This window comes from Ranitomeya imitator, chromosome 1 (assembly GCF_032444005.1).
Source record: "Ranitomeya imitator isolate aRanImi1 chromosome 1, aRanImi1.pri, whole genome shotgun sequence".
NCBI classification, from domain to species: Eukaryota; Metazoa; Chordata; class Amphibia; order Anura; family Dendrobatidae; genus Ranitomeya; species Ranitomeya imitator.
Window position 1 is genome coordinate 451,519,076 of NC_091282.1, and position 22,872 is coordinate 451,541,947.

Sequence of the window (22,872 nt, forward strand, 5' to 3'; positions counted from 1 at the left end):
GGCCTTCCCTAAGTTCAAAGGATACAAATGTCTGAAGTGGCTTGGAATGCTGATGCATTAATGTTTACAGTCACTGGAAATAAGGGGGCTACCCCTGAAAAACAACCTCCCAGCATTATTCCTCCTTGGCAACCAAATTTTACATTTGGCGCAATGCAGTTAGACAGGTAATAGGCACTGTGCGTGGTAGCTTGGAGTTTTTAATTGGGCTTCCAAGGACATACTTGGTGCTAGCCACTGTACTCAGTCTCCCAGATCTCAGGGGTTACCCTGACCTTCACTCTTCAAAGAGGACCGTCCACCAAATTTTTCAGGATGTAATTGTACATTGGTTATATATAATACTCTAGCACTCTCGCACCCCTCCAATCTATTCTAAACTCAGCTGCCCGACTAATCCACCTGTCCACCATGACATACAAAGCCATCCACAACCTGTCTCCTCCATACATCTGTGACCTCGTCTCTCGGTACTTTCCTGCACGCAACCTCCGATCCTCACAAGATCTCCTTCTCTACTCCCCTCTCATCTCCTCTTCCCACAATCGCATACAAGATTTCTCTCGCGCATCACCCCTACTCTTGAACTCTCTACCACAACATATCAGACTCTCACCTACCATTGAAACCTTCAAAAAGAACCTGAAGACCCACCTCTTCTGGCAAGCCTACAACCTGCAGTAACCACTGATCGACCAAACCGCTGCATGACCAGCTCTATCCTTACCTACAGTATCCTCACCCATTTCTTGTAGATTGTGAGCATTCGCGGGCAGGGTCCTCTCTCCTCCTGTACCAGTTGTGACTTGTATTGTTCAAGATTATTGTACCTGTTTTTTATTATGTATACCCCTCCTCACCTCCTCACATGTAAAGCGCCATGGAATAAATGGCGCTATAATAATAAGAAATAATAATAATATACTTTACATACCAAATACACTTTATTAAGACTTTTCTACAAACCGACAGAAAAAAACTGTGCGTATTGCATATACACACAATCATAAAACTGGAAGAATTCCTTTGGTGGTTTATTTAGCATGAAACATGTACAGTGAAAATATCAATTTTGCAATATTTGTTGTTTTTTTTTCTAAGATTACATCTCAAAAATTCTATAAAAATTACACAGTAAGTACCAAAAAACAGCATAACAATATAATTTCCACAACACAAAACAAGGTAGCGTACTCAGTGAAAACAATATTAAATTATGGGGTTTATTTCAGGAAATGGTCATTAATGGGTGAAGGAGCTGATTATGGAGCCCAAAGTAAAAATTGCAGTTGTGATTTTTTGTTTGTTTGTGTTCATGCAGTACTGCAATGCCTTTTTCCATTGAAGCAGTTCTAAAAACTGTTTAATTTTTTTTTAGCTTAAAGACTGTTTACGGTACTTTTAAAGTAGTACTTTTGGAAAATAGCCACAAAATTCTTATTCCCAGTTACTTAAAACCTTTGTGTGACGAGATTTCCAGACATCTTAAAGCTTGCATCAATTTATCAAGCAGTGGTTTTTCATTTTCATAAGAAGCATTTTGGAACATAATTGTTTTCATTCATCCAGAAAGCTGTAGTACATGAAGCTAACATTAAACTGAAGAGACAGCTAGCATTAAGTGCATTAGGGAGAATGGAATTCCTGATATTTTAGTTTCCTCCCCAGGGACAATCTTTTTACTTTAGAGTGCTTAGGTTGAGTCACCTTTGCATCTCTGCCCCAACATTTATATTTATTCTAGGAGTTTCATACAGGAAGACCTGACTCTGTATGACAGTTCTCACACTCTATCACATCCCTTATTTCTACAGCTAGATCTCCGAATCATTACTAATTTTTGCAGTGTAAAGACATGTCACAGATAGGCTCCACAGTTACGCTGAACTGATTATTTCGTAAGTGTCTTCATATCCCGTAACAGTTACCAATAATAAACTCTAAACCCACTTTTATGTAAAAGGAAGCAAAGTGTTAAGGTACTGTCACACTAGACGATATCGCTAGCGATCCGTGACGTTGCAGCGTCCTCGCTAGCGATATCGTCCAGTGTGACAGGCAGCAGCGATCAGGCCCCTGCTGGGAGATCGCTGGTCGGGGAAGAAAGTCCAGAACTTTATTTCGTCGCTGGACTCCCCGTAGACATCGCTGAATCGGCGTGTGTGACACCGATTCAGCGATGTCTTCACTGGTAACCAGGGTAAACATCGGGTAACTAAGCGCAGGGCCGCGCTTAGTAACCCGATGTTTACCCTGGTTACCAGCGTAAAAAAACAAACAGTACATACTTACATTCAGCTGTCTGTCCCTTGCCATCTGGTTCCTGCACTGACTGCTGGCCGTAAAGTGAAAGCACAGCACAGCGGTGAGTCACACAGTGGTGACTCACCGCTGTGCTGTGCTTTCACTTTCACTTTACGGCCAGCAGTCAGTGCAGTAACCAGACGGCAAGGGACAGACAGCTGAATGTAAGTATGTACTGTTTGTTTTTTTACGCTGGTAACCAGGGTAAACATCGGGTTACTAAGCGCGGCCCTGTGCTTAGTTACCCGATGTTTACCCTGGTTACCGGGGACCTCGGGATCGTTGGTCGCTGGAGAGCTGTCTGTGTGACAGCTCTCCAGCGACCAAACAGCGACGCTGCAGCGATCCGGATCGTTGTCGGTATCGCTGCAGCGTCGCTAAGTGTGACGGTACCTTTAGTATTCTCCATACAGCTCTAAAACTTAGCTTGGAAGTAGTGGGTAAAATTGGCACGTTTCATATAATGTTTAATTCTTGTAGGAAATAGGCTATTTTCTACACAAAAAAAAATATTCTTTATTTTCGGGAGCAGGTTGGAGGTGGGGAGTAGTTGACATCTTACAAAAAACAGGAATAAGTTGCCTCTCCCCAGTGTCACTATCCTGTTGGTTATTTATCTTCCTCTCAATTATTTCCTGGAAGGAACATTAACAAAGAGATTTGTAATTTTACGGAAACAACACCAGATGTCTACAGAGAGTCAAGAGAAAAACACAGCTATTTGTAATGCAAGTACAGGATACAATGTGCAGTAGATAACAACCCTACATTTAGTAAAAATGCGGCTTTAAAAAATTAAATAAAAGGAAATAAATAGGGAGATAGATGAATTATTAGTTGTTGAGCCAGGCCTAGTGCCACAATGTCCTCACGATAAAATAAACTTGTCAAGCGTGTGACTTGAATCGATATGCTTTATGATACAATTATGTTCCCGTATCTTTCCCTTCATTCATGTTGGTCTTCTGCATTTTACACTATAGTATGAAGCAATATTTCATTTTCTGAAGGATATATAGCATAATAAGGATACAGTATCATGTTAGTGTACGTAAACTTACACTCTTTTAGACTGCGTACACTTTAGATTAATTGCAATTAGCAGAGCTACAAATAGAACTATGCAGTGATAATATACATAGTACAGTTTAAAGCAGATCTGCCTCTAGAACAACCATATTCATCCAGTGTCAGTCTTGAAACACTACTTTTTGCTTGTTAAATTGTTTCTAGACTCCGTTTAAAAAAGATATATATATCCGATTTCTTGGAAAATATGTAAATCCTGTTACTGGGGTGGTTGAGCAGACATTCATCAATATTCGGTTTCATCTTCTCCACGCTGGAATGACAGACTGAGCAAGTCTACCATGTACACATATGCAAACTTTTTGTCATCGTGGTGTTTGCAACAAAATGTTATTGCACCCTATTGGAGACTACAGTTTGTACTGAGCATGTGCAAGATTTTAAGAGCAGATAGGATGGTGTGAATACAGCTGGTCAAAGAAGCCAGCAGGGTGGAAATAATTTGCAGCCTCAATACTCTTGCACTCGTAAGATCTAGCAGTGCATAGCTGACCTACAAAATGCTGCATGTTCAGAAAAGATTCTAATGTTCTGGGATGGGTTTGCAAAGTAGATTATAATTAAAATATCACTTAATAGGTAATACGGTAGATAAGGAAGAGTATAATTGGTGTGGAACATCAGGCAAAACCCACCATTATGGTCATGCTGAGAATAATTGTAGAAACTCAACAGTAAAAAAAAAAAAACACAGCTTGCTCTAGTTGACAAAATTAGTGTTTCACATAGAATACCTGGTTATGACTTACCATATTTAGAATGCCCTTTGTGTTTTGTTTCCACTTATAGAGCAGAGACTGTCTCAAGCTTGGTCCACCTGTACTGGGAGCAGGTGTCCGGGTAAAATGGCCTGATGGGTTACTTTACGGAGCGAAGTATCTGGGATGCAATGTTGTCTACATGTACAAGGTGAGTGAAGTTTCTTACAAACTTTAATTTTATTCAATATTAAGAATAACTTACCATATATTAAGCAGTAGTATTTGTTGGGATGGTTCATAAGAAAGTTGGTTTCCTGAGAAACTGTGTTCCTGCGGCTTTTAGTAAAGTTCTTTTTCTGGCCTTGGATTTTTACAAATTGGTACCATTCCCCCCTCCCTCTCAGAGTTTTACTAATCACATTCCCAGTGCTCAGATGAGATGCCTGAGCTTGTTTCTGGGCTGTGTAAGGCTAGTAAAATGCATCATTTCCTGCAGGTGTCTACACCAAAAAATAGATAATGCTAATTTGCTTTAATTATTGCATTTTATGCATTCCCCCTTCTTTCATCCATTTTGTTTTTGGTGCAGATTTGTTGTAGCTTTTTATTGCATTTTTAAGTGCTTTAATTAGACAGCATGAAAAAATCAAGTTTGCTGTTGACTTCCTTTTTTATCTGCTGTTATTCTCCTGCATTCAAGAGTGTTCAGTAGCTACATACCTGGAGAGAGGTTAATTCTTAACATCCCAATCTCCAATCCATTGATTTCTATACAGTAGTTATTTGCACCCCTCATTCCTCTCTCCTGTCAGCTTCTGAAGAGATGCAGTTATAAATCACCAGTTGAGCAGCTTTTAGAGCTAGTTTCTAATCATTGCTTTCAGCTCTTGCTGTTGGAAGCTGTTTGTTCACTTGCTGTTATCTCTGTATAAAAATACAGTGATAACTGTGCACACACACCAGAATAAAACCACTGACAGTTGAATGGGTTATAGAAGAACTTGTGCTGAGCTTTATTGTTCTACTAATGCTAGTTTTATTCACCAGAACTGTCATTCAAAGAGAAGTGCTTGCCCTGCTAGAAACCCGCATGTGAACTCCTCAAGCGACCACTTTAGATCACCTCTTTTACCCCTTCATGACATTGCGATTTTCAGTTTTTGATCTTTCGTTTTTTGCTACCATTCTTACCAGAGCCATAACTTATTTTTTTTTCCATCAATATAACCATATGAGGGCTTGTTTTTTGTGGGATGAGTTGTACTTTTCAATCATTGAATCATACCATTCATTTTACTATACAGCAAACGGTAAAAATGGTCAAAATAAATCCAAGTGCGGTCAAATTACCAAAAAAAGTGCACTTCCACAATCTTTTTTTTTTTTTTTGGGGGGGGGGAGGAGTTTATTTACCACATTCGCTAAATGCTAAATCTGACTTGGCAATATGGTTCCCCAGATCATTACGAATACACAGATGCCAACCATTTATAGGTTCTTTATTTACCATATTTTTCTGACCATAAGACGCACTTTTTTTCCTCAAAATTTGAGAGGAAAGTGTGGGTGCGTCTTATGGTAGGGATGTAACGTGGGGAGGGGGCAGCAGGGAGTGGGATTGCACTGGGAGGCGGGAGGCAGAAAAATGTCCCTGCCTGGCTTCAGGAATCAGTGTTGGTGAAACCACATGGTCCTGATCATTAAAGTGCAGTGAATATTCATTAGCTGCTTCCCCGCCCACCTGTCCACTAAGCCAGGAGCTTAGTCAGTAGTAGCTGAGTCAGAAGCAGCAAATGAATACTCCTTCACAGGGACACACATGGTTTCCCCAGTGCTGGATTCCTGCAGCAGCTGGGGAGATCTGTGTGTCTGGTGGAGGAGGCAGCAGCAGCAGGGGCCAGAGGGGACAAGATCACTGCATACCTGTCTGGCTGTCCTGGATGGATGCTAAGTGCTCCAGCACAAGGATCTGTGTGATGTCATGAAGAGGGCGGGCTGGAGCATCACATGGCAGCACAGAGCCCTCCCTCTTCTGATGTCCTCACAGGCCCTGCAGACACCACACTACTCCTGTGCTGTGGAGAGACAACAAGAGGGAGCGCTCTGTGGGGTCATGGGTTGGGATGCTCCAGCATTTTACCCCACCACAGTGTGGCTGGCTGCCACAATTAAAAGGTTAGTCACTACAACACACAATAAAGCATTCTGCCACTTCTGTGGTGAACTATAACTCCCAGCATGCCATAGGATCTGCAGGACATGCTGGGAGTTATAGTTCTCCCAATGGCATCTCAAAGCAGCACTCCAGTGTTATTTTTCAGTGCTGGAGTGGTGCTTTAAATATAAGCCCTGTGCCCCCATTCTTATACTCACCCTCCAGCATCTTCATATAGTACTTTACAGCCACCACACTGGTCCCGTAGCTTCCAACATAATAGCATACTATTATATAAAATAACAACACATATAATAGTATGCTTATGTTATTAAATATTTTACCACCTGTTTTGCTTCAAATATATTTTTGACATGGAGATTTTCTGTTTTTGCACTTTTGTTTTTTGCTCCCCTTCTTCCAAGAGCTATAAGTTTATTATTTCCATCGAAATTGCTGTATGAAGTCATGTTTTTTTTTTGCAGGAAGTGTTAAGGGTATGAGCACATGTTAAGTATTTGGGGCAGAAATTACATTTGTGGCTTTCACTTCTGATTTTGGTGTAAAATAGCTGCAGATCTCACTTTCTGCGCAGAAATCAATGAAAATTGATGAAAATCCATGGCATCTCCATGACAGAATAGGGCATGCTGTGGAGTAGAAAAAAAAAACTGCCGCAGAATGTGAGCTGTTTGCAGTGGAAACTTTTGGAAACTATCCTTTATGTTCAGAATATAGTTTTGACATATTTTACTATTTTCTACACATTGCTGGATTATTTTTCTTATTCTCTGCAAAAAAAACCTTCATGTTAGATTAAATATCAATTTGGACAGGAGGAAGCGTCTTATGTTTTAGAAATGAGCATTTTAGAGCGGAGTGTTGTAGACATTGGTTTAGTTTAACAGTATCTCAAGGCATGTCACTCAGGTTGTCTTCACCTTTTACACGTAGACAGTCTGCAAAGAACTGAAAGCTATTCAATTAATTTTTGCTAGCCGTTGAATCCGAAGCAAACATGAGAAAGAAATTAAATAAAGAATAAAGAAAGGTTGATAGATGGGTATGCAAAAGTTTTAGCTGTAACTGCATTAATATGTGGCACTTTAAATACTGATAATACATTGCAGGTTATCTTTTAAACAGACTGTATGGTTAATGGAAATTCCTGAGGCAGAAAACACAGACATTTAGAGTCCCATTTTAGTTCCAGCTACTTATATGCTGAGTTAAACTTAGGAGGCCCCTGCAGAGTTGGCTTCTGACTGCAGACCTCATGCTTCCTTCTATTCTGTGACTAAATAGTTCATTATTTCAAGGAATTAAGGTGGTTTTATAAAATTTGCTCAGTGTTTCATAAGTTGGGATATGCTATTATTCTATTCTTCCTCATAATTATTCATTTCTTTAGAAATAAAGATACCATATGTTTCTTTAGTGATGCAGTGATGGTCGCTGCCTCTGTCTGTCATGCAAATCCAAGTCGCTGATTGGTCGTGGCTGTTTTGCTGTGACCAATCAGCGACCGGCAGAGTCCGGCGGAAAAATGGCCACTCCTTCCTCCCCGCAGTCAGTGCCCGCTCCGTACTCCCCTCCAGTCAGCCCTCACACAGGGTTAATGCCAGCGTTAATGGACCGCGATGTAACGCACTCCATTAACGCAGCTATTAACCCTGTGTGACCACCTTTTTACTATTGATGATGCGTATGCGGCATCAATAGTAAAAAGATATAATGTTACAAATAATAATTTAAAAAAGTTATTCTCACCTTCCGCTGTCACGTCCTGTCCTCGGCAGTGCAAGCGGGAGGTTCCGTGGCCAAGGATGGTATGCGAGAAGGACCTTCCATGACGTCACAGTCATGTGACTGTGACGTCATCACAGGTCCTGCGCTCATCCAACCCTGGGACCGGAAGCTGCCGCTTGCACCGCACACAGGCAACAGGACTACAAGGGCTCCCTCGGAAGGTGAGTATATGTTTATTTTTTATTTTAACTCTTTTTTTTAACCTGTTACATACGTGTCTGGGCAATATACTACATGACTGGCCAATATACTACGTGGGGCTGGCAATCCGCACATTCACACCACGACTGACATGGGTAAGGTCCAGTCCTGTATACCGTCTGTGACCGCTATTTTCACATAGGTTCCCAGTGGGACTGAATGAAGGTTTTTTTCACTTTTGATAGACTTGTCTTACGCTTTGAACCTTGGACCTTAAGTCGTACTAGCTTTTTGGTGTGGTATGTGATTGTTATCTGTACCCTTCACATAAGTAACCCTACATGTATTATAGAATTTTACCTATTGCTCTTTTGATTGTATGTTACTACTTAATAAATGTTTGAAATATTTTATTGATCTATTTGGCAGCGTTTGGACTCCTTTTCTCTAATTATTTATGCCGTTGTTGGGAGTTTTGTCTGTCCGTGATTGGACATTTGTGGCTCTGATCTAATAAATTATACTACGTGACAGGGCAGTATACTACGTGGCTGTGCTGTATACTACGTGGCTCTGTGCTGTAAACTACGTTGCTGTGCAATATACTACGTCGCTGGGCAATAAACTACGTGACTGGGCAATATACTACGTGACTGGGCAATATACTACGTGACTGGGCAATATACTACGTGGCTGGGCAATATACTACGTCGCTGGGCAATATACTACGTCGCTGGGCAATATACTACGTGGCTGGGCAATATACTACGTGACTGGCCAATATACTACGTGACAGGGCAGTATACTACGTGGCTGTGCTGTATACTACGTGGCTCTGTGCTGTAAACTACTTCGCTGTGCAATATACTACGTCGCTGGGCAATATACTACGTGACTGGGCAATATACTACGTGACTGGGCAATATACTACGTGGCTGGGCAATATACTACGTGGCTGGGCAATATACTACGTTGCTGGGCAATATACTACTTGGCTGGGCAATATACTACGTGGCTGTGCAATATACTACGTCGCTGTGCAATATACTACGTCGCTGTGCAATATACTACGTCGCTGGGCAATATACTACGTGGCTGGGCAATATACTACGTGCCTGGCCAATATACTACGTGACAGGGCAGTATACTACATGGCTGTGCTGTATACTACGTGGTTCTGTGCTGTAAACTACGTCGCTGTGCAATATACTACGTCGCTGGGCAATAAACTACGTGACTGGGCAATATACTTCGTGACTGGGCAATATACTACGTGGCTGGGCAATATACTACGTGGCTGGGCAATATACTACGTGGCTGGGCAATATACTACGTGGCTGGGCAATATACTACGTGGCTGGGCAGTATACTGTGTGGCTGGGCAGTATACTGTGGGGCGGGGCAGTATACTGTGGGGTGGGGCAATATACTGTGCGGCTGGGCAACTCACTACGTGGACATGCATATTCTAGAATAGCCGATGCGTTAGTATCGGGCCACCATCTAGTACCTAATAAAAGTGAGGGCTTTACACGCCCTTGTAATTGTACAGCTCTTCCCTTGCACTTTCTTTTTGCCACAATGTGGATTTCAACTTCACATGGAAAACATTGACATCCTTGATATTTAGAGGGCAAGGCATATTTCTTGTGAATTTTAATGTGGAATATATACACTCAAAATCTGTGTGGGGAAAAAATAAGTCATGTAAACATATCCAAAAAATGTGTTTAACCATTTTCAGTAATTAACACGCAAACCTCGTATGCCAGTAATTTTAGATGGGGCTTCAGGGTAAGGAGTTTTCTTTATAAATCTGGTGAACAATGATAGGCTTGCTTGACTTTTTTTTTCTACAACCCCTGGCAAAAATTATGGAATCAATGGCCTAGGCGGAGGATGTTCATTCAGTTGCTTAATTTTGTAGGAAAAAAAAGCATATCATAGACATTTTAAATGGCAACTTTCTGGCTTTAAGAAACACTATAATAAATCAAGAACAAAAAATGTGGTAGTCAGTAATGGTTACTTTTTTAACCAAGCATAGGAACAAAATTATGGAATCACTCAATTCTGAGGAAAAAATTATGGAATCACCCTGTAAATTTTCATATACAAAACAAACACCTGCATCAAATTAGATCTGCTCGTTAGTCTGCATCTAAAAAGGAGTGATCACACCTTGGAGAGCTGTTGTACCAAGTGGATTGACATGAATCATGGCTCCAACAGGAGAGATGTCAATTGAAACAAAGGAGAGGATTATCAAACTCTTAAAAGAAGGTAAATCATCACGCAATTTTGCAAAAAAATGTTGGCTGTTCACAGTCAGCTGTGTCTAAAATCTGGACCAAATACAAACAACATGGGATGGTTGTTAAAGGCTAACATACTGGTAGACCAAGGAAGACATCAAAGTGTCAAGACCAGAAACTTAAAGCAATATGTCTCCAAAACAGGAAATGCACAACAAAACAAATGAGAAACGAATGGGTGGAAACTGGAGTCAACGTCTGTGACCAAACTGTAAAAAAAGGAAATGGGATTTACATACAGAAAAGCTAAACGAAAGCCATCATTAACACCTAAACAGAAAAAAACAAGGTTATAATGGGCTAAGGGAAACCAATCATGGACTGTGGATGACTGGATGAAAGTCATATTCCGTGATGAATCGCGAATCTGCATTGGGCAAGGTGATGATGCTGGAACTTTTGTTTGGTGCCGTTCCAATGTGATTTATAAAGATGACTGCCTGAAGAGAACATGCAAATTTCCCAAATCATTGATGATATGGGGCTGTATGTCAGGCAAAGGCACTGGGGAGATGGCTGTCATTACATATTCAATAAATGCACAAGTTTATGTTGATATTTTAAACACTTTTCTTATCCAATCAATTGAAAGGATGTTTGGGGATGATGAAATCATCAAGAGGATAATGCATCCTGGCATCCTGCCATAGAGCAAAATCTGTGCAAACATTCCTTTAAAAAAAAACGCACAAGGTCAATGTCATGGCCTGCAAATAGTCCGATTGAAAATCTTTGGTGGAAGTTGAAGAAAATGGTCAATGACAAGGCTCCAACCTGCAAAGCTGATCTGGCAACAGCAATCAGAGAAAGTTGGAGCCAGATTGATGAAGAGTACTGTTTGACACTCATTAAGTCCATGCCTCGGAGACTGCAAGATGTTATAAAAGCCAGAGGTGCGGCAACAAAATACTAGCAATGTTTTGGAGTGTTTTTTTGTTTGCTAGTTTTTCATGATTCCATAATTTTTTCCTCAGAATTGAGTGATTCCATAATTTTGTCTCTATGCTTGGTTAAGTAACCACTACTGACTACCACATTTTTTGTTCTTGATTTTTTTTTAGTGTTTCTTAAAGCCAGAAAGTTGCCATTTGAAATGACTTTAGTTTTGTGCCATGTCTGTGATCTGCTTTTTTAAACAACATTAAACAACTGAATGGTCATCCTCCAAGGCCGGTGATACCATAATTTTTGCCAGGGGTTGTATACTTCCATAGGCCTGAGTGGAGTCAGCTGTACGCATCTTGGCCACTTCTCCATTCATTCTCTATCCAGATGCTCCAGGCATCTGTTTATTTCACAAAACCAGAACTTTATCAATGGCCCGTAAGGCTAGGTTCACATTGCATTAGTGAAATCCGTTTAGCGCATACGCTAACGGAATGCGGTAACGCAATGTACAAAAAGGGATTGCGTATAGCGATCCCGATAGCGCAGATGCCCGATCTGCGCTAGCTAGAACGGACCGAAAAACGCTGTAAGCAGCATTAGAGGTCCGTCAGAAAATAACGGGACATCGCTAACGCATGCCAAAAATGGCATACGTTAGCAATGCATTAGATACATTGCGGTCAATGGCTGCGCTAATGGATCCGTTACATTGCGTTAGTGGCGCTATGTAACGGATTCCGTTAGCGAACTGCCACTAATGCAATGTGAACCCCATTTTGAAAGCTCAAGTTGCATAAGAAAGCTTAGTACAGAAACTAAACAAGCAGCATATGCCAAAAAATGCATATTTTTGAACTGTCTGTTGCTGGGGCTGAGAAGATTTGTATACATTTTTTTATATAGTCAGTGAATGTTTTGTCCAACATATTCACTGGCTTTAAAAATAGTTTGCTTAAGTTAGATGAAAATGTCTATTTAAAAATGTACTGTTTTTTTTACTGTGCTAATATTCAAATTTGAACCAGATTGTGTATTTCAAATTATTGTTTTAATTCATTTAGTTCTTTTCACTTTGCCCTGTGATACATGTACAGTATGTTCCAGGTTATAGTGGTATTCAGGCCCCCACCAATCTGATATTGATGACCTATTCTAAAATAGGCAATTGATTCTGTAGTTTTCAAAATCATCTTTAAACCAGTGAAAAAAGTTTTTCGCTGTAGGATAGGTTATAAGTTATAGACCGGTGGAACCCCCCAATTATTGTCATAATGGAGTAATTGTATCCCTGTTAGAAAGGAGCTGCACTGTGAATTCTTGACTACTATTTCATTCATTCATTCTCAGAGGGTAAAGGAAGAGTGCAGTGCTTGACATCCTCGTAGAGGATGGATGGAGCGGTGGTCAGATAAGCACGTTGCTTCTCCATTTTAATAACCATAAAGGTGCTTCATTCTGGTGAGCAGTTGGAGTCTCAGCTATCGAATATCCCCTCCCCCTTATAAAATAAAATCTGTGTTCTCACCAGACCACTCCTTTAAGCCTCTATAAGGCTGACTGTGGTATTCCATATATCTGGCTTCTCAAATTTTTGTGTATGGAGACCTTATGAAATAAACCACTAAACTTTCTGAAACTCACCAAATAGGTCAAAATGATGTCTGGGCCTAAAATATCTCAAATTTCTTTTTAAGTGCAAAAAGAGTCATTTGAGTTGCCAGGCTAAAATTTGCTGCAACCATATAATGAACTGTGCAAAATGTAATCACTTGTATAAGCACAACATCCCCTGCAAGCGCAGTGATGACTAAACAGGTAGATCTACACAGAGAACAAATCTCCAATCTGTACTTCAGGTCCCCCCACCAGAAGTGGGGAAAAAAAGTATTATCTAGAGTTCATGTTTTGCTGTTGAGTCTGTGAGGAGCCACATGACCATTTATGAAGAAGGGATGGCTGTAGTACAAGTGCAGTAAGTAGCTCTGGCTGTTATCACAACTATGGGAATTTAAACAAAAAAAAAAACATGCAAAACTTTGCTGAAGCTTCCTTTGCATGGTAAATGAGCCAGTGTATGGTTTCCATTAAAGGTGTATGTGATGCTAAAATTTGTTTGTTCTCTGTGTATTGATATATTCTATATTTTCAACTAGCAATTGATAATTCATAATGGTCTGATGTTCCGTAAAAAAACAAACAAAACAGGAGTCACCCTGGCTTCATATGATTTACAACCTGATTTTACTTCTATTTTGCCAATGATAATGATTGCATTGATTCTGGGTTTTTCATTTTCTAGCCATATTTTTACACTTTTTGGTGAAAGGATTGCTTGTGGTCACCTCAGTTCAAATGGTTTTTTTTCTTCCCCCTATAGGTCGAATTTGAAGATGGGTCACAAATTGTCACAAAGAGAGAAGATATTTACACAATGGATGAGGAACTTCCTAAGAAGATCAAGTCTCGTTATGTAAGGCATCTTATAGTTTGTGTTTACTTTAGCTTTTGTTTCAATATATGATATGGGGAGAAGTTTAAAGAGAATCTGTGACCACATTTGACCTATCAAACCTATATTTATGGGCATACAGGTTATAGAATGCAGAAAACGGTCATCCCTGTGTGTGTCATAACAGAAGCTTTGTTGTTGAGAAATCCTCTTTTATCACTTTATATAATGACTTGTTCCAGGCTCTGGGGCAGATGGAAGATAGTAAGTGTGATATGTAATGGTTAGCAGTGTGATATATAATGGCTGCTCTCCTGATCTCACTGCAGAGCTGTGTGTGATTATACCTGATACATCTGCAGGTTCCTCTCAGCTCCAGCCTCCAGCTCACAGGCAGACAGGGCTACAATACTGTTACAATACAGCAGAGCTCATTTACCTTCAAAAATTTGTTTGCAAGAAGACAGTTCTTTTTTTCTGTTTTGTGTGTTGGTTACTTGTCTCACATTGGTTACTCCCCTTCATGTAAAACAAGCTCTAGGGGCAGAGTTATCTTCCAGGCGACATCCTTCCTATAGCCTGGAAACGGTCATGTACATATAGACATCAGATCGTAGATATCTGTTAAATAATCAAGGTATCATGTTATTCAGCTTCCTATAACCTGCATGCCCATATAAACATCTTAGGGGAGTTAATCCTACTGACAGATTTCATTTCTGCCCAGACCATTTAATGGAAATAACATATGCTAATTGGGGAAAAATATACAAAAATACCCCAGAGGGTCATGCAATTCTATGACCATGAAAGACTTGATTGGAAAATGCCTTTTCTTTAAAATTTCACATCCAAAGTTGATACATAATGGATCCGCAACAGAAGGCGTTTACATGCCTGCCATTCCTTTTTTTTTTCTATTGCTAACCTACTGCAGCCAGAAAATTGGATGGAGGTTGTCCAGTCTGTTTTTTAAGGTACCGTCACACTAAGCGACGCTGCAGCGATACCGACAACGATCCGGATCGCTGCAGCGTCGCTGTTTGGTCGCTGGAGAGCTGTCACACAGACCGCTCTCCAGCGACCAACGATGCCGGTAACCAGGGTAAACATCGGGTTACTAAGCGCAGGGCCGCGCTTAGTAACCCGATGTTTACCCTGGTTACCATCGTAAAAGTAAAAAAAACAACCACTACATACTTACCTACCGCTGTCTGTCCCCGGCGCTGTGCTTCTCTGCTCTGGCAAAGACATCGCTGAATCGGCGTCACACACGCCGATTCAGCGATGTCAGCGGGAGATCCAGCGACGAAACAAAGTTCTGGACTTTCTTCCCCGACCAGCGATATCACAGCAGGGGCCTGATCGCTGCTGCCTGTCACACTGGACGATATCGCTAGCCAGGACGCTGCAACGTCACGGATCACTAGCGATATCGTCTAGTGTGACGGTACCTTTAGATCTTTTGTTTACGGTACATACTTAAGGGCCTGTTTTTCCTGAGAAAAATGATAGGGCATTGTATTGTTGGGAAGCTATCTGGCTTATGTTGTTTTATTCAACAACTGATCTCATATAATATGTACAAGACTAAGAAGAGATCCCACAACGTAATAATAAAAAAAATTTGTATTGAGCAATATTAAAAAGACAAGATAAAAAAAGCAGGAATGTCGTATACAGGGGATGCCGAGCATCAAAACCCAAACATATTGTAATAATAGTAGCAGCACAAGGGAAAACCTAAGCAATGTACATCCTCAGCAAGAAATTGTGGCAAATATATCACCATAATGGTAATAATCCATATCCATGGATAGCTATATGTAATATATATAGCTTCCCGGAAGAAGCTGGCTGCGAAACGTGCGTCAGGGTGAGGGGCCGCTTGGAGCACCACAATAGGTAAATACCTTTGATTTTTAATAGCTGTGTACATACACATCACTGTTTCAACTTAGTCCATTAGCTTATGCTTGCCCACACGACCGCGACGTCATCGAAGGTCCTTCGCTCAATGCATCCTTAGGAACGGAGGCCGCCGCTTGCACCGCTGAGAGCCGCGGGCCGTCGGAGAGTAAGTATATCCTATATTTTTTATTTTTATTCTTTTTTTTTACATGAATATGGATCCCAGGGCCTGAAGGAGAGTCTCCTCTCCTCCAGACCCTGGGAACCATCCGAACCGCACACGCCGTATAAGATGACTGGGCGTAGAAGATGACCCCCGTCTTATATGGCGAGTATATCCCAAACTCCATATTTTATATGGAAAAGTTGGGGGTCGTCTTATACACCCAGTCGTCTTATACACCAGAAAATACGGTACATATATATATATAGAGAGAGAGAGAACGCCCGCCAGGGCCGTGGGTTACTCGGTACCAGGTCCAGTACTTAAAGGGATGTGTCACGGCGGTAGTGACCCGGTCTGTGGCCCTGGGCGCCCATGTTAAAGGGACAGTCTTTAAAGGGGTTTTTGAAATAAATAAAGTTCATGACGCCACCTGTGGTATTCGGTCAGAGGTGATCATCACTGCTAAAATGGAGTCCTCTGGGGTGATGTTATGGCAGCCAGACGGTATAACGTCCCACAGGTGAAGTAGGTCCCCAGGGCTCCCAGTGAATAGATGGAAGATGGTGAGTGGTGTAGTAAAGAACGAAGGACACAGTTGTGCAGTCTTATTACCTGGTTTACTGATGGTAGCAGGCAGCCACAGTCCAAGGCACCAGATCACAGGTATAGGCAGGGTGCAGCCAGCTTGGAAGCGATTTCAGAGTCCAGCTTTACTAGGTGGAGTTAAAAGCTTTCCTTCTAGTGCGGTGTTGTTGTAGTCCCTTACTGCCTATGGCTTCTTAGCAAGGTGCTCTCAGTTATCTCTGTCCTTTAGTGAAGTGGGACACAAACCTGTATAACAGGTGACTCAAGCCTTTTTTCAGGGTCTCTATCATGACCCGGGCTCTATGTGTCACTGTGTCTCCTGGGTATTAGGGCGGACAGATTACGTGTAGTCTAGCTGTCCTACCGGCTTCTGCTGTACCTCCTAGAGTATGACACAACCTCCATCTTCCGGTTACCGGTATCTGCGCTCTATCAGGGAGGTAGCCCGGTTGCAGCTATTCTCCCTTGTTGTCACTCTCCTGTGCTTCGCTCTCCGGGACGTTAGCTAAAAGCTGTTATTCCTTCTGTATCTCACCATCTAGGAGCTACAGCACTTTAGGCTATACGGCCCCTCCCTCGTCCTTCTGCCTCAGAATTCTCCAGTCTCTGTCCAGCACCAACTGTCTAAATCTTCCTAACTGCCTAGCAACTATCTCCTCCTCCCGACCAGCGAGAGCAGCTCCCCTTAAGTCGGGTGTAGAGCTGCCCCTTCAGGCCAGGAGTCAGAATGTTGTTGTATGTGCTGATTACCTGTCAAAAGGAATCCTCCATCGCTGCTAAGCGTAACATCACTCTCCCCGTGAGGAAAGCAATGCCACTGTGACAACCAGGACCCTGGGGCGTCACATATATAGTGTTAATACTGTGATGTTTACCTATTTTTGGCTAGCAGCCTTAATTATATCCATGTATATGGATTATTAACATTATGGTGATATATTTCCCACAATTTCTTGCTGGGGATGTACCTTGTTTAGGTTTTCCATTGTGCTCCTACTATTATTACAATATGTTTGGATTTTGATGCTCGGCATCCCCTGTATACGGCATTCCTGCTTTTTTATCTTGTTTTTTTTTTAATATTGTTCAATAAAAATATTTTTTTATTATTACCTTGTGGGTCTCTTCTTAGTCTTGTATATATTATATGAGATTAGTTGGTGAATTATGTATGAAGTGCCCCTTTTATGTTAGGACACGTGTTGAATTTGTTGTTTTATACATATATTTTTCTGTATTCTTTCAGTCCAAAGCATCAGATATGAAATTTGAAGATGCGTTTTATGGTGAAGAAGTCATTAAAGGTGACCGAAAAAGACAGAGAGTGTTGAACGTAAAGTTCAAGAATGAATATGTTGATGATCCTGGATATCGCACATTTCTCAAGAGTTCATTCCAAAAGAAAACCCGCAAGGGACAGTAGTTGACTGACACAACATACAGCTCAAGAGACCCAAGTGTGGAAAACATTTGTTACTGTATTTGCACTACACCCATTAAGAGAAATGTTGGATTAAGAAGGCATTCAGGTTCCATCCCCCTGTCACAATTTCTGTCCATAAGTAACATCTGCACACTTGCAGTGGGTAACTTGGAAATAATTGACATTATGCCATTTATTCGATACATGCCCACAGATACACACTTCTTAATCCAATGTCTAAGATATTAAGGGAAAATCTTCACAGATTTACTGCGAACCAGCAAAACCACAAGCTCCTAAAGTATAGTCATGACTTTGCCAACCTTACTCTTTTTGTGTGTTTTTTTTTTTTTTTTTTTGGGGGGGGGGTTGAGACATCTGCAGGAAGTTTCCATGTTAATGTCAGCGGTATCAAGTACCCACCTGGAAGCGTCATGTATACAGACATTGTACTGTGTAACCTTCTGATCCAAACTGCCCCGCTATAGTAATAGTCATTTGTTATCGCATGCATTAACTGTTTCATAGTTATTCTTGAGGCCCATATTACAACCCTTTCTGTGTTTGAAGAAATGACGTGAAAACCATCTAGTCACTCAGGGCTGCATGTTGTCTGGATATGAATATGGATGGTCTACAACACAACTTTATAGATGGGCTGTCTTACCAGCATTTATTTAAAAACAAAATCATAATGGTCATCAGAATATTCAAGGGTCAATATTTTTATTTAATGTACATATTCCATATGTATGGTTGCGACACAAGTTTAAAACGCCTCTGTGCAGTGATTTTTGTGTATGAGGAGACAAATCCCAAGGCTTGAGTGAGCGATTCACCTCCAGTGCCCTTTTCCAGTATGCACTCCACAATTTTTAAGTTAGTTTTGTGAAGCAATAAGCAGTGATTTATCTGACAAATAGATAAATTCTTGTCCTCATGGTGTACTTATCACTGTTCTACTTCTGGATTCACAGAGATTTGTCGAGCAACCAATTCATTTGTAAATATCCAATTTCAGAAACCGAATGGAGAAAGTTGTAAGGAGTCTTACTATTAAAATGTCTCTCATATTTGTTTGTTACGTAGTAATTTTTCTGAGGGGGTTGGTATTGACTGGACCATTACGTCATCTTCCATTTAGCCACTTACGACAAGTCTTCATTTAGATTGGCTTTTTAGTTTCTAATGAAATCTACTTCACATAGTCTTCCTTACTCAGGAATGGTCACAGGTTCTTTGGCGAGTTAGACCAAAGGATGTTCATACTGATCGTGTGATTTCCTTTGTGTTTTGTGAGGCATTTGGCAACATAAACTGGCATAATCCTAAATGGTAAATTGCCTAGGTGATCAGGAAATATTCAGCAAACCGTACGTCTTAAAATGTGTCATGTAGTCAAAAGGTTTTCGAAACAGAGTTTACTGGGAACTCAAACCAGGAATAAAAATGATTATTGATAACAAGTCAAGACAAGCTTAGTCACTTCACTGGGTATGAGCCAGTTGTGGCTGCACAAGGATAGGTTCACACGTGGCATTTTATTCTGCAGCAAAGACACTGCATATAAAACACTGCAAATAGTTGTGTTTGTGGTGATTTTTGCTGCATTTTTTAAGATGGATTGCATGTGTAATTTGTTTATAGTACATGCTAATAAAGCTAGTTTTATTCACCAAAAACGCAGCACAATTATTTTGTTTTTTTTGTGGGGGTAGTGTTTTTACACTTTATCACTGTTATCTTTAGGTGAAAAATGCTGAAAAAGCACTAAACGAATATAAAAAAGAAGACATACTGCAGATTTTCAATTGCACTGCAGTGTTCAAATTCAATCAGGAAAAAAAAAGCTGTGTGAACAAAATTTCTATAATCGCAAGTACTATACTGTTAAATGCAGCCTCTTTTCTGCAACAAAAAACTTATAAAAATGCCACAAGTGAACATAGTCTCATAATTTGGTCCTCAAATCTACTGATTTTTTTTGTAGGTGGCAGCACTACAAAGTTAAAAAATCTTTTATTCTCCTTCTGTGGAAATGAACAAATGCTAAAAAATTAGATTTTGAAAGACAAAATATTTCACAGATCTAAAGAAACGTGACGTAGCATTCGATTGCTTTCACTGAAAGTGGCGATCACTAGTTTTTCTGGATTATTTTTTCCCAATTACTCTTTACTACGTTTTTTTTATAGTAATGCTTTAATTACTTTTTTATTGCCCTATGTAAGTTATTCCTTTCTTTTTTACCTATACACTATGAATTTGAAGTCTTGCTAAAAATGTTTGTTCATTAAAGAGGCTGTGCGAAATGCAGTGAATTTTTTTTCAGTATGATTTGAATAATTTTACAAATCATATAAAAATTAGAATATATTTACCTAGTCATGCTAGTAGGTATTATTTTCGTTAGTTTGTGTTTTTTTGGCTGGGGAGTGGAAGAGCAGTAATCATCATTTTAATGACTTCTTTATCTGACTTTCCAAATGCAATAGTACACTTTTAATACAAGTGCAGCCAGAATTATTATGCCAAGTGCCATCAAAATATTTGCAGGACTTGTACAACTGTATGCAAATGTGCCATAAAAAAATCTACCTTCTAAATATCCAAGAACTTCATGTGAAATTGGTATTGCTGGAACTACTAAAATGCTCAAATAGCACCGTACAAGCACAACAATTATTTTAGATATTCCTTCCCTATTAACATTTATTTTCTTTTTTTTATTTATGTAGAATTTTGTTATTATATAAATTACATTTTCTTAGCTTTCAGTCCATTAGTAGGAGTCTGCACAAGAACATTTTTTGTCCAGGAAATGTTTTTGTATTTCCTTTATTATGAATTGTGTATAGAACGATCCCTCTCCCTCCCCCAATTTATAATAATTTTGGAAAAGAGTTTATGTAATAATATATTGATGCTTTTTCTTTCTCCTTTGTTTTCTGTAATTTAAATAGTATTTATGATTATAAAATGAATTGACAGGTTTTCTTTTGTTATATTTGAGTGTTTAGGGTAGGTTATAAAATGCATCATTAAAAGAATGAATCTGCAAAGTTAGTAATTATTAGTAGTTTTGTTAGCAAATACAAATGGTTAAGAATGTGTCTTGAATATTTTCATTGCATTGAACTGACATTCTCAGTGTAAGGACACAAAGTTCTTACTGGAGTTGTAACTTTTTTTCTACAAGAGAATAAATAATTTTGCTATTTTGATCTTGTCACTGCATATTTTTTAATATTGATATGCATTGTCCATGATAACTTGGTCTTATCATTTATCTAATACAAAGCAGTGTGTACCATGTGAAAAATGACAACGGAATATGACTACTCAAGATTAAGAGGAAGGCATGAAATACAGAATGGCCATTAGATGTACAAATAACGACAATCTCTGTTAACAAGTATCTCATGAAACTAAAACAATGTTTTCTTGACCAAAGTAAACCTAATTCACTTGTTGATGAGTTAAAGGGAACCTGTCACCCCGTTTTTTGAGATTGAGCTATAAATACTGTTAAATAGGGCCTGCGCTGTGCGTTACTATGGTGTATGTAGTGTACCCTGATTCCCCATGTATGCCGAGAAATACATTACCAAAGTCGGCGTTTTCGCCTGTCAATCAGGCTGGTCTGGTCAGGTGGGCGTGTTCACAGCGTTCTTTTCTTCCCCAGGTTTCCGTTGGTGGCGTAGTGGTGTGCGCATGTCCAAGGTCCGGATTCCCTGTGCCCACGTGAAGACACAGCGCGCGATCTGCGCTGTCATTCCTTTCATCGGTGCGGGCGGCCATCTTCCTGGGGCCGCGCGTGCGCAGATGTAGTGCTCTGCTGCACGGGGCTTCAGGAAAATGGCCGCGGGATGCCGCGCGTGCGCAGAAGAGATCGCGGCGGCCATTTTCCCAAAGCCGAGTTTGCATCTCGGCTTCGGGAAAATGGCCGCCGCGATCTCTTCTGCGCACGCGCGGCATCCCGCGGCCATTTTCCTGAAGCCCCGTGCAGCAGAGCACTACATCTGCGCACGCGCGGCCCCAGGAAGATGGCCGCCCGCACCGATGAAAGGAATGACAGCGCAGATAGCGCGCTGTGTCTTCACGTGGGCACAGGGAATCCGGACCTTGGACATGCGCACACCACTACGCCACCAACGGAAACCTGGGGAAGAAAAGAACGCTGTGAACACGCCCACCTGACCAGACCAGCCTGATTGACAGGCGAAAACGCCGACTTTGGTAATGTATTTCTCGGCATACATGGGGAATCAGGGTACACTACATACACCATAGTAACGCACAGCACAGGCCCTATTTAACAGTATTTATATCTCAATCTCAAAAAACGGGGTGACAGGTTCCCTTTAAGTAGAATAACATAAAATGTTATTTGGGTATGGTCACTATAGTGCTTTTCAACCCACACATTTTGGGCTTGAAGGAATTGGCAGTCTTTACTATTTTTCAACCTTGCAATACAAGAGGCTCAACTTGATTCTTCCAGTGCCATCTAAGGGCTTGTTGTTTGAGGAAACAGTTGGCACTACTTTGGGGCAAAAATAATCTATTGGCCAAATTTTATATTTTTTGAGGTGGTTGAGATGGAGAATAACATAGTACTATGCTATACATTCATTAATAAGCTAGGTTTTATATAGTGGTTCTAACGTGCCATATGTTGTCATAGGTTATGAATAGATGCCTAACCAAGTGAAAACTGGGGGGAAACTAGAATTAAAACTGCAGGACTAGAAAATGGAGAGCCCTACATAATCATCAGTTTTAGTCCACAAACTACATATTTCTAAAAATTAGTATACAAATTGAGGCAGTATCCCACATTTTTTTTTTGCAGAATGACAAGTGGAAAAAATATAGGTGGTTAGGCATGGCAAACCAGGGACTGCAGATGTTCGCCTAAATATTTAAATCTGCA

The 22,872-nt window shown here is 40.4% G+C and overlaps 1 protein-coding gene across 1 annotated transcript in view; it reads left to right on the top strand.

Moving 5' to 3' along the window:
* The window catches only part of KDM4C (lysine demethylase 4C), a 606,931-nt gene extending 585,773 nt beyond the window's left edge, over positions 1-21,158 (top strand). Inside the window, exons 20-22 of the mRNA XM_069764494.1 lie at positions 4,183-4,302; positions 13,780-13,872; positions 17,760-21,158. Of these exons, the coding sequence (XP_069620595.1) occupies positions 4,183-4,302; positions 13,780-13,872; positions 17,760-17,936 (390 nt within the window). The 3' untranslated portion in view covers positions 17,937-21,158. The remainder of the gene's footprint in view (positions 1-4,182; positions 4,303-13,779; positions 13,873-17,759) is intronic.
* The last annotated feature ends 1,714 nt before the right edge of the window (positions 21,159-22,872 follow it).